The sequence below is a fragment of the Oryx dammah genome, unplaced genomic scaffold, assembly GCF_014754425.2.
Source record: "Oryx dammah isolate SB20612 unplaced genomic scaffold, SCBI_Odam_1.1 HiC_scaffold_10, whole genome shotgun sequence".
NCBI classification, from domain to species: Eukaryota; Metazoa; Chordata; class Mammalia; order Artiodactyla; family Bovidae; genus Oryx; species Oryx dammah.
This window is the reverse complement of record NW_024070194.1, coordinates 6509328-6521547: the sequence shown is the minus strand read 5'-3', so window position 1 is coordinate 6521547 and position 12220 is coordinate 6509328. Positions and strand designations below refer to the sequence as shown.

The following is a 12220-nucleotide window of genomic DNA, read 5'->3' as shown; positions in this document are numbered from 1 at the left end:
GGCCCCTGGATGAGGGAAACACTGCGTGTGACAAGGCCCTGAGGTTGTTCTGGAAACCAGAGCAAGGCTCTTTGCTGGCGGCAAGGGTGGGGGAGAAGCTAAAAGTCCACTCATCCTAAAAAAGTGGGAACTTGGGGGCTCCCCTGGGACCAGAAGGAACTTCGGGGCTCCCCTGGCCACAGAGCTCACGGGTGGCCTGGAACACCAACCTGCCTGGGTCCAAATCCCAGCCCCTCCGTGCACAAGTGTCCTAACTGCCTGGGCTTCTGGGCCTCATTTATACCCGGGCCCAGAATGATGTTATACCAACATCAAAGGACCAGCACAAGGATTCAACTAATCACTACATGCAGAGTTCTTAGGGGAGGCTGGGCCCAGGGTATAATCTCTCTGTTATCTTAAAGCGGTGTCAGTGGAACCATTTCTCCGTCCCCAGGACCATCTCACACCGTCCACCTGCCTCCCTTCCGACACGCTTCTCCCTGCGGGAGAAGGAGGGATGTGTCTGAGGGGCGAGGCCCTGCCTGGCTTCCTCCCTCTCATGCTCACAGCCCGGCTAGCCTCTGTCCCCGTGGACCCCTCTCCTCCCCTCCCAGGAGGCCCATAGACCAGGCCCACCTTGCCCAGCCTCGCTGCCCACCCTGGGAGTCCATCTTCCATCCAAGACTAAAGGCTTGGGAAACTCATGGATTTGATAGCCACCTTGGTCCCCACGGGACACCTGAAGTGGTCTCTCCATTGGTGCAGAACTGGGGGTGGAGGAGGAGGGGAATGCATGAGCTGGCCCAAAGCCACAGCAGTCCATAGGCCCACACCCACTGCCTTGCTGGGCAGCCGCCAGCCTACCACTTGCTGTCTCTGGGCCTGTTTCCCCTCGCTGAAACATGCATCAGGGACCAGGGTCCCTGCCAGCAATTCTGTCTCAGGACAGACCCCCACCCCACCCCCTGGGGGAGGCTAGGCTGAGGGGAGGGCTGGATTACCGTGATGCATGAAACCATTGTTACACAGGCCCACTCCAAGCGCCACCGCCTCCTCACGTGTCTGGCAATCACCCTGGAACAGAACAAGAAGGGGAAGGTGTTAGGTGGACCTGGCCCAAGGGGCTGAGCCAGGTGGACAAAGAGCCCACTGCCACCCCAGGAAGGGAGACTCCACGAGGGCAGGGATGTGCCTCTGTCTTATTTACTGTGGTATCGCCAACCACGTCTGTGATTGTTATTTACAACTCCCAAACCAGAAAAATATATAATTGTATATTATTTAAATGTGACAAATGCATGGAATATCATGCGATAAACACTGCAAAAAGAGAAATGGAGATTTTATGTGGCAGACACTGTTGATTGCCCAGCAACAACCCTCCCCCGCCCCATCCAGCCCTGGTACTGAAACCCTTACTGTTATAGATGGCAGTGCATCTATCTAGACAACCTCAGATCCCAACCTCCACCATAGCCAGTGGTGGCCGATGAAACACAAGCAGAAATCACTGATAGGGAGCTCTGGAAAAACACTTTATTCCTGGCCTTTTGTATCTCTTCCTCCTGCCTGCCTGGAACACAGATGTGATGGCTGGAGCTCCTGCAGCCATCTTATATCACAATGTGATCTGGAAAATAGAAACATACTAAGCAGAGCAGAGCAAAAAGAAAGGGAGAGGGTGGTCCTCAAAGATATCATGAAATTGTCTCCTAGCAGCTCTGTCTCACCAACCTCCAGCCTTTCCTTGTACTAAAGAAAATAAACCCCTAATTGGTTTCAGCCTCTGTAGTTGGCTCTCTGATATTAAGAAATCAAGTTCAACTCCTAACTGACCTGGCTCTAGCCAATGAGACATCTGGGGAAGCCTACCAGGCAATCCTGGAAAATATCTTCCTCCCTAATAAAAGGGAAAAGCAACAGCACCCCTCCCTGCCTGGGATAAAGTTACATGAGGAAGTGACTGCAGGGCCATGTCATGATAAAGGTGGCAGACTGCTGAGGGTGGCGGAGCGAAGGACAGAAGGTTCTTGATATGTGGTGCTACGGATGTGTGGCATGTTATTTGCTTAGGCCAGTGTTTAGTTGCGTTTTCTGTTCTCGCAGCTGAAAATACTCCTAAATCGGGGTTCTGGCTCATCTCAGACTTCCTGGAGGAAGTGGCCACCAACCCAAAACTGAAGAACGAACGAGTGTGGCCAGTGTGCTGGGCCCCTGCTGGGCCCGCCTTCAGGGCCAACGCTCCCATGTAGAATGCTGTTGTGAGGGGAAGGTCCCTCCAGGCTTCTACCGCCAACCCCTGGCCAGGTTGAGGCCACGGGGTCCAGGCAAGGCCAGTGCAATGCCTCCCGCCTCAGAACACGACCCCTGAGCAGAGGAACCCAAGGTCACGGCGCAGCTGGAGCCAGTCCTGCCTTAGAGCATGCCCTGGAGACAGTGCCCCACCGCGCCTGCTCCTGGGGAGCTAGGAGTTTCCTGGTGCCAGTTCCTTTTAAGGCCTGGCTCCAGGGTCTCTCCTGACTCTGTGGGTGCTCCAAGGCCTTCCCAGTAAGTCACCGTCTCTTTTTTATATTCCTTAAGTTAGCCAGATTCTGTTTCTGCTTCTTGCAACCCAAACAATCTCAGTATATCCAGGCAAAATAGGTGAATTGTGTGTGCATGGGGGGAGTGACAAGCAAAGGAAACAGCAGAGACAGAGGTCCAGAGGTGGACGGAGTCTGCAGCACAGAAGACAGCGTGGCCAGCAAGGACGGGGTGCGGGTGAAGACCGGCTCCACAGGGAAAGGGCCTTTGCTCTACTGTGTCCCCTGCTGAATTCGAAGGGCTTAGAACAGAGCCTGGCACACCATAGGTGCTTGGTAAACACCTGCTGATTGGACAAAGACATGGTGAGCAAGGACTAATTCATGCAGGAGCTTGTAGCCAGGTCAATGAACTTCGACTCCATTCAGAGGGTCACAGGGCCTACAGCCTCTCATTTAAACAACTGCCCAAGTGAGAACTGATTCCAAGAGGCTTGACACTGCCAGGCCAGAGGCCTGCACTCTGGGTGTATCCCACCTACCCCCACAGAGCCCGCGACTAGCAGCAGAGTGGCCGGGCAGGGAATTCCTCAGCTAAAGGAGAAATGAATTCAGAGCTGCAGGCCCCAGAGCAGAGCCTGGGGCAGCCGCTGGCCTCAGTGTTTCGCTGCCCCAGGCTGACTCATGGATGACAAACCTGTGCTGTGGGACCCCGGGCTGGCGGTTAGAGGGCTGGCAGGCTCTGAGCCCCACTGGGGGCGGGGGGCTGCCATCCATCCCGGGGGGCTGCATCCACAGCCACAGCCTCCCGCTGTGAGGGGCCCAGGAGGTGGGCAGGCTGGGGGGGGCCCGGGCTGACGTCTGGAGCCCACTTGGCTCTCTGAAGCTCTCACAGCCTGGGCTCCCAGCCTATCCCCTCCCCTCTTCTCCCCAGAGGGCCCTGGGGTAACCCACGGGGCAGCTCCCAAAGTGAGAACAGCAGCAGGATGGATCCTCTGCTCAGGAGTGAATCACACCAACCCTGGGTGCACCCCCCACCTGAAGAGTAAGCCCCCACCCACATCCCACCAGCCATGAGGAAATGGAAAGTCACAAGCCCCCATTTTCTCCTCACAATATAATCAACCTCACCACCTGCATCTCCCTGCCCCCTGAATGGCTCACCAGCCCCCTGGCTGGGGGCTCCAGCCACGCTAACGGCCTTGAGGCTCAACCTAGGGGCAGCTGCTCTTATTAACCTCATTTCACAGATGAAGACATTGAGGGACAGACAGACCTTGGGCACTGGCCCAAGGTCACAGCTTGAGAATGGAATCCTCTTACAGCCAGGCCTTCCCTCCAAGTTACAAACAGGGAAACTGAGGCTCCAAGAGGGGAGGACAGCTGCCCAGGGTTTTGGCCAGGGCTCCTGCCCTGTCCTTGTTTATCCTGTTTCCTCTAGGCTGGTGCCTTGAGCTGCCAGACCACCCTTTGCCTGCTCCCATCCAAGCCTCGCCGCCCCAACCCCCGGGCGCTGGAACCCCCACCTCCATCAGCATCACTATCAGCCTGGGGTAACCTACGGGGCAGCTATCACTGGCCATGGGGTCAAGCGTGGCAGGCACTCGGGCACATTTCTGCAGAGCCGGCACAGGAGCCAGCAGATGCCAGCCTCCCCACAGCACCTGGATCCTGGCCTGACCTGCTCTCGCCTGTCCCAGCCCACTGCCCCCCCACCCTCCTTTTGACAGCCGCAGCCTAGGGCGTCCTGGAGCCCAGGCAACACAGACCAAAAACCGCAAGCAGAGAGGGGAAGAGAGCAAACCTGAAGCTGGGGTCCCCGCGTTCAAACCCCTGCTTGGCCAAGCCGTGACCGTGGGCAACTCCTTAACCTTGCCGAGCTTCACATCCTCATTTGTATTTTTTTAATCCCTGGATTTGCTCTTGACTTCCCAAGGCCTCTGCCACCCCTCAGTGGTATTCCCTGCTCAGATTCCACAGTACAGATTATAATCAATAGAGAGGGTTATTACTACTATCTCTATTATTATTATTGACTACCAGGGCATCATGAAAGCCCCCATCACACACACACAATCTTATAAGAATACCCCATTTCTGTGTGTCCTGAGGCAAGTTATAAAACCTGAGCCTCAGTTACTTCATCAGTAAAATGGCGATAACAACTGTTTTTCTGAAGATTAAATGAGATAATACACAGAGATCAGAAGTGATGCAATATGTAGCTCGTCAATCAAAGGACTAGTACCTCCCTCATCCTCAGAGCTAAAAGAACTCTGATTCATCCAAGGAGTTGGCAGGGAGCCTCAAGGAATGAATTCTGAGGAATTCTAAGCCACCCTCAGCAATCCTTGTTGTCTTCCCCAGGGAGTGGTTTAGGGGTATATATGGGACCCACCTGGCCATGAGACCAAGAGGAAGGCCACTTGGGAAGGGAGAGGACTGAGGGAAGTTCCCTCTCTTCACCTGTCCCTGCTGCCTGCCTTTGGCCATAGGTCTATATGGATGCAATATCTGGGGCTGTGGCAGCTGTCTTATGACAATGAGGCAGCGGGCAAGGTGGTGGAACAAAAAGATGGAAAGAGCCTGGGTGTAAATGGCATCGTTGAGCTCTAGGAACATGAGCTCTGGATGTCTAGTTATGTGAACAAGAAAAAAAAAAAAGAAAAAAAAATGCCTTTACTGTGCAAGTCAAGTTTCTTCTTATGTGCAGCCACAAGCATTTCTAGCTGATCAAGGAGGTTTCAACCAACATTTTGTTTCAAGGAGCAGAATGACCTAGAAGTTAGAAATGAAGAGGTGTTCAAAGCAAAATAACCCTCCTGAACTACACAATTATATGTTTTCTTCTTGACCTTCCTGCCAAGGTACAAGGTGGGGATGACGTTTATCAAGACTTGCCATAACCAGTCTTCACGGTCACATCCTCATCGCCAACCTCTCTCACGCAGAGAGACCCATATGCCTACCGTCCTCCCCTTTCCCTGACCAGAGCCAGATGCCAGCTGTCTTTTGGTCAATCTCGTGGAAGCCATCCTATGTCAACGCCAAGTAGCTTCCCTGTGTCCCCAGACCAGGCCAAGCAATGGGTGGCCTGCTGCAGTGGACAGAGGGTCAGCCGCAAACTTTACTCCACCATCCTCCGCTTGCCTCCACTGCAACAGGATGCTGGGGGATGGGGGTGGGGCATTCTCAGGACCCACTGACAATGACTTGGGCTATTCCAGGGGCCCTTCGGCCAGGATCACGGCTAATCACTGGCCCAGAGCAGGTCCCCCCCATGCCTGACATCAATCACAAAGAGAAACCAGCAGAGGAAGTTGCTCTGGCTAGTTCTCCTCCTTGCTGGAGTGCTCCAGGTCACAGCCCTGAGCCTCCCTGGCTTGGTCAAGGACCTTCGAGTTCTTCAAGACTCCTCTCTCAACCGCCGCCCACAATCCATCCATCCAACAGCAGATTTGTTAGGTCTACCTTCAAAAAATCCAAAACCTGACCACGTTTCCCACCTCCCTCGAGGCCACACCATTCTCAGGGGAGCACTTGTACTCCCCTGCCTGTAGTTCTGAATCTGCCTCCTCGTCGGTCTCTCTGTTGCCAGCCTCATCCTCCGACAGCCCAAAGATCTTATCCCACCAAAATCAGCTGCTGTCTCATCTGTGCTGGGAGCCCTGCAGTGGCCTAAGCCCTCCCAAGAGGCCATGCTAGTAAAGCACACACTCTGGGCTGGCTTCAGGGGATCCTATGGAGGGGGTGGTGTAGTACAATGGTTAGCAGCTCTGTGCTTTCAAGCCATGCAACTCTATAAATTCAAATCCAAGGTCATTTTAAGACCTCCCACATTTTAGGGCCCCACATCCCAGCAAACATATTTTAAAATGCACTCACATCCTACATTAAATACATTTTGGGAGTTTGAAAAAGTTTTTTCAAGGCATTTTCTAAGCTTGCTTTTGAAGTTATTTGACGCCAAGAAGGCTTTACTTTACATAGATTGGCTCTGACTTCTAGGCAATCATCAGGAACTTGTTCGGCAAGAGAAAATGCAGGCAGTAAATTGTTTTCGAGTGGAATGAAGTTTCTATGAATGGGAAAGTTAACAATTAATGAGGCTGCCATGGAGCTGCACTCTATAAAAGTTTAAACAGGTATCCATTTCAATTTCACAGTCGTCTCCTTGTCTGTGGAGCCAGTGCATTCTTCTTATAAACTATGAATGAAAGTTCTTGCAGGCTCCCTGTAAAGTCTGCAGAACCGAGGCATGAGGGGATAAGATGGGCCCACCCGAGTTCTAGCTATGCTGCTGCCAGGCTGTGTTCCCTTGGACTAGGCACTTGGCCTCTCTGGACCCCAGTTCCCCATCTGCAAATGGGGTGGAAGACTCAGTGAGACAATGCACAAAAGCCCAGACAGGCCCTGGCCCAGAATAAGCATGCTGTGAACAGGAGCTTCCAACTGTAAAAGAAGGCAGGCAGGAGGGTTCACAGCACCTCAGCAGAACAATCGCCGTGGGGAAGTTGCAGCAAAAGCAGCTCGCAGATTCTTCCAAGACTCTGCCTAACCCCTGCTCCCTGAGGACCTGTGTGAAGCGAACAACCTGGCCAGCCTCCACCTGGAGGCTCCGGTTTGGTGGCAGGACGGAACCAACTTGTCCCAGTTGGCCCGGGATCATCTCATGTTTAAAACAGAAAGCCTCAAAGTGGCAGTCACCCCACTGTCCCTTGACTGACCGCTAAAATGTGCTCTATCCACCCAACAGAATATTACTCAGCCTTTAAAAGGAAGGAAATTCTGACACAGGCCACAACAGACCCTGAAGGCCTTACGCGGAGTGAGACAAGCCTGACACGGAAGCACAGACCCGGCCTGGCCCCTCACACGGGCCTCCCCGAGCAGGCCAGCTCAGAGAGGGCGGAAGGGCGGCTGCCAGGAGCCGGGCAGCGGGAGGAACAGGGTGCTACTGTTTAACGGGGACAGGGTTTCAGCTTTACAAGATGGAAAAAGCCCTGGAAGTGGACGGTGGTGATGGGTGTGTAATAAAGGACTTAAGGCTCTTGGACTGTACACTTCAAAATGGTTAAGATGGTAAATGTTATCTTATGTGTTTGCCGATGTGCTCAGTCATGTCTGACTCTTTGTGACCCCATGGGCTGTAGCCCACCAGGCTCCTCTGTCCATGAGATTTCCCAGGCAAGAATACTGGAGCGGGTTACCATTTACTCCTCCAGGGAATCTTCCCAACCCAGGAATCAAACCCAAGTCTTCTGTACTGGCAGGCGGGTTCTTTACCACAGCGCCACGTGGGAAGCCCATATTATGTGTATTTTACCACAATTTAAAAAACAATTTTATGGAAGGGGGGTTCAGGATGAGGGGACACATGTACACCCATGGCTGATTCATGTCAATGTATGCCCCAAACCGCCACAATATTGTAATTAGCCTCCAATTAAAACAAATAGATTAATGTTTTAAAAAATAAAAAGATAGTTGGACAGAAAAATAATAATAATTTTAAAACAAATTTTTAGGGACTTCCTATGTGGTCCCATAGCCAACACTCCACACTCCCAACGCAAGGGGCCCAGGTTCGATCCCTGGTCCAGGAACTAGATCCCACAGGCTGCAACTAAAGACCCTGAATGCCTTAACTAAGACCCGGTGCAGCCAAATCAATCAATAAAATTTAAAATTAAAGCTTTTTAAACCTCAAAGGCCCACATCCTGGTCAGCCCCTCAGCTCCAGGTCACACGCACTCAGAGGAGCTCTCACCTGGGCCAGCAGCCAGTCCACCAGCTTGCTCCCAGGCAGCACGGACTTGTACGTCTTCAGGTGGTAATCGCGATCCCTGTGGAGAGGAAGCCGGCCGTGAGCCGATCGGATAGGAGGGAGGGGAAACAGTCTCGAAGTCCCTGCTCAAAGCGCTCGGGGTCCAAGGACTTCCAGATTCTCCAGCCATGGGTCAGAAGCCGGGGGACCGGGGTGACCACCAGGCAGGGAGTCCAGCCGGACCCGCTCCTCACTCACAGAGCCCTAGGGCAGGTCTGGTCCCAACCCAGGACCCCATCCTCAGGCAGCTCTAATGCTCTGGGAACTCTCCCCAGCCTGGGGTTCTCCAGCAGGGACGACTATGCCCCCCGAGGAATGCTTGGCTGTGTCTGGTGACATTTTTGGCTGTCGTGATCTGACCGGGGTCGGGGGGGTTACCAAAGGTACCATCAGCATCTAGCAGGTAGAGACCAGATGCTGCTAAGCACTCAAAACTGCCCAGAACAGCTCCCAAACAAAGAACGATCCAGCCCAAGACGTCAAAAACGCTGAGCCTGCGGAGACCTGATTTACTCTTGAGTGGCGAGAGAAACTTTCAGTTCTTCCCTTTTTTCTTTCGTTTCATCGTTGACATCCTTGCATCTAAAGGTAAAACTATGTCGACGTGGAAACGTCTCTCCAGGGGCTGGAGTGGGCAGTCAGGAGCAAGCAGAGGGCAGGGGTCTGTGACGGTCCTGGTTCTTCACTCTGACCTGTCGTAGCATCTAATTCTTGCCAAGTTGTGGTACGAAGGGTTGTGCAGATCTTGCAGCCAAACCACAACAACTGCTCAGCTTCTGAAGCCGACGCAAATGGGTTTCTGCAGCCAGCCCTCTCGGGGCTGAGAAAGGCAGATCGGGGGAGCTCTTCTCGGGAGCTGGGGAGCCCGGCAGGGCACGTGTGCGGTAACCAGGACCTGCTGCTGGCCCAGCCACATCCTCCTCCAGGGGCAGATGGAGGGGGCCCTCCTGTGAGGTCTGAGCTGGACCGGGCCGGCCCCACCTGCCTTCTGGGCCTCCACAAAGGGGCTCCCTGCACCTCACCTCCAAGGGGAGAAGACCCTGCCCCTCCGCTCCTGAGAGGTGGTAAGAGCTGTCAGGACAGTGGGCAGAGGCCTCTGCAGCTGGTAAGGATCACATCACCCTCCCTGTCCCTTCATCTACAACCATAAGCTTCACAGTAAAGACATTCACAAATCACAGGCACTGATACAGCCCTCACCGTGAGCCGGGCACCACTCAGATTCACTCCTGATGACAACCCCAGGGGGGTGAGCTATGCTTATGCCCATTCCACAGATGCAGACACACAGGCAAAAGAAGCTAGTTACCTTTCAACCACCACTCAACAAACATTTACTGAGGGTTCCTCTGCCCTAGACCAGCACTCTCCAGTATGTGGCTGTTTTCCAATCAATTAATGTTACATCAGAGTTCGGATTACACTCTTCAGTCTCAAGAGTGTGAAAGTACGTGTGACTAGTGGCCAGTGCCTTGGGCAGCACAGGTAGAGAGTGCTTCTACCAATGCGGGAAGTTCTACTGGCCAGAGCCTCTTTGGGTGCTGCTGAGGGTTTGGGGACACAGTGGTAAGCAAATGCCCTGCCTTTGGTGAGTGTACAATTCAGTGGGGGAAGACAAGACAGTATACAGACCAAGAGATAAATATAGAGTATGTCAGCCACTGACAAGCTTCAAAAAGAAAACCAAAGTATGTTCCAGATATGATACTTTAGAAAGGTGGTCGGAAAGGCCCCTCTGACTTGGGGACATTTGAAGGAAAGAAGGGAGCAGGTATGTAGGGAAAGAACATCCTAGGCAGAGAGGACAGCAAGTGCAAAGGCCCTGGGGTGGATCCTATTATTATCCCCATTCCACAAAGGGAAATAGCTGCTAACCAACTTGCAGGCTGAGATCCAAACTCGGCCTGTCTGACCCCAGAACTAACACCCTTCGCCACCATGCTGCAGTGTTTCCCAATAGATTAACTCACTTGACCCTCATGACAAACCTACAGGGTAGGTGCAGTTATGAGTCCCATTGGATGGAGAAGGAGACCGAGAGTCAGAGAAGTTAAGTTACTGGCCCAAGGCCACACAGCTGAGAAGAGGCAGAGGTGAAGCTTGCAGAGAGTAACTTACTTGATCACAGGGGTATAAAGGCTGTGGAGACGGCAGTAAAGCCTCACACCCTGAAAGAGAAAAAGGGGGAGTCTGGGATCGGGTCACATTCTCCGGGGGACTGCAAATCCCTGGGTTGGGAGAGGAGGGTGTGGGGAGCAGAGGGGGGCTGGTGGGGGCAGTGGGGTCCAGCCTGTGGGTCAGGGCGGAGGGTCCGCACCTTGGACATGATGTCCTCCAGCTCGCTCCGGGCCTTGTAGGTGCCGTCATCATAGCGGAAGCGGTACATCACCTGCTCATTCTTGAACTGGTGCTTGTCAGAGACTGGAAGGACCCAGGGCTGGTGAGGCCGAGTGCAGCCCCCTGGCCCCTCCCAACCCACACCACCATCCTCACCCTCCACCCAGCCAGGCTCCATGCCAAGTGCAATTTCACTGAACCCCCTGCCGACGCTCCAACTGGAAACTAAAATTTCAACAGTTCTTGCTATTTTTTGCAGGGACAGAGAGAAAATTCTCCTCCCTGCCCATAACTTTACGAGGTCACCTTGCTTTTTGGGTGCCCTGGGTGAGTGCTGGATCTTCCAGCCCTGTGAGCAGTTTTATAAGGGCAGCCATGTCCCCGGGGCCACTCTGCGCCCAGGGAACAGGCAGCAGCACAGCAGAATAGAAATGGCCTCTGGGTTAGTTCCACACACAGTTGCTGAGGTCTGACCTGCCTACCCCTCAACCCCCCGCAGACCCAGGCCCCACTCACCATGGTGAATAATACCATTCTCCAACAAGGCTTGGCCCAGGTTCACACCTTCTTCTGTCTTGCTGATTTCACCAATTTCTAGGAGCCAGGCAACAAACTCACTGCCAGAAATATAAGACGCAGTTGAGAGGGCCACCCCCATCCTGGGACCATAACTGCCAGCACTGGACTGGCCTGATCCCACCCACTCTCTGGAAGAACAGCCAGAACTGCCTAGGGGGAAGCAGAGCTCAGGACCCCACAGGCCTGGGGTTCCTGCTGAAAAGTGAAAGTGAACGTGAAAGTCACTCCGTCGGGTCCGACTTTTTGTGGCCCCATGGAATTCTCCAGGCCAGAATACAGGAGTGGGTAGCCTTTCCCTTCTCCAGGGGATCTTCCCGACCCAGGGATCGAAACCAGGTCTCTTGCGTTGCAGACGTATTCTTTACCAGCCGAGCCACAAGAGGCAGGGGTTCCTGCTGAGGCCGGATGCTTTTCCTCAAGACCAGTGCCAGAGAGGTGGGTGTGAGCAGACCCCAGGCCCTGCCTCAGGCTAACTGGATGGATGGATGAATGGAAGGAAGGATGGATGGATGGATGGATAGATGGATGGATGGATGGATGGAAGGATGGATGGGTGGCAGGAAGGATGGATGGATGGAAGGATGAATGGATGGATGGATGGATGAAGGAAGGATAGATGGATGGAAGGATGGAAGGATGGATGGATGGATGGATGGATGGAAGGATGGATGGAAGGATGGACGGATGCATAGATGGAAGGATGGATGGATAGGTGGATAGATGGATGGATGGATAGAAGGATGGATGGATGGATGGATAGAAGGATGGATGGAAGGATGGATGGAAGGATGGAAGGATGGATGGATAGAAGGATAGATGAATGGATGGATAGAAGGATGGATGGATGGATGGAAGGATGGAAGGATGGATGGATGGAAGGATGGGTAAATGGATGGATAGAAGGATGGATGGATGGAAGGATGGATGGATGGATGGAAGGAAGGAAGGAAGGAAGGATGGATGGATGGATGGA

The 12220-nt window shown here is 53.4% G+C and overlaps 1 protein-coding gene across 1 annotated transcript in view; it reads right to left on the bottom strand.

Moving 5' to 3' along the window:
* Positions 1-12220, bottom strand: part of PREX1 (phosphatidylinositol-3,4,5-trisphosphate dependent Rac exchange factor 1) — a gene marked incomplete at its 5' end in the record, with an annotated part of 105391 nt that overhangs the window by 34847 nt on the left and 58324 nt on the right. The window contains 5 exons of the mRNA XM_040248738.1: positions 984-1056; positions 8275-8350; positions 10450-10499; positions 10649-10752; positions 11185-11285. Of these exons, the coding sequence (XP_040104672.1) occupies positions 984-1056; positions 8275-8350; positions 10450-10499; positions 10649-10752; positions 11185-11285 (404 nt within the window). The remainder of the gene's footprint in view (positions 1-983; positions 1057-8274; positions 8351-10449; positions 10500-10648; positions 10753-11184; positions 11286-12220) is intronic.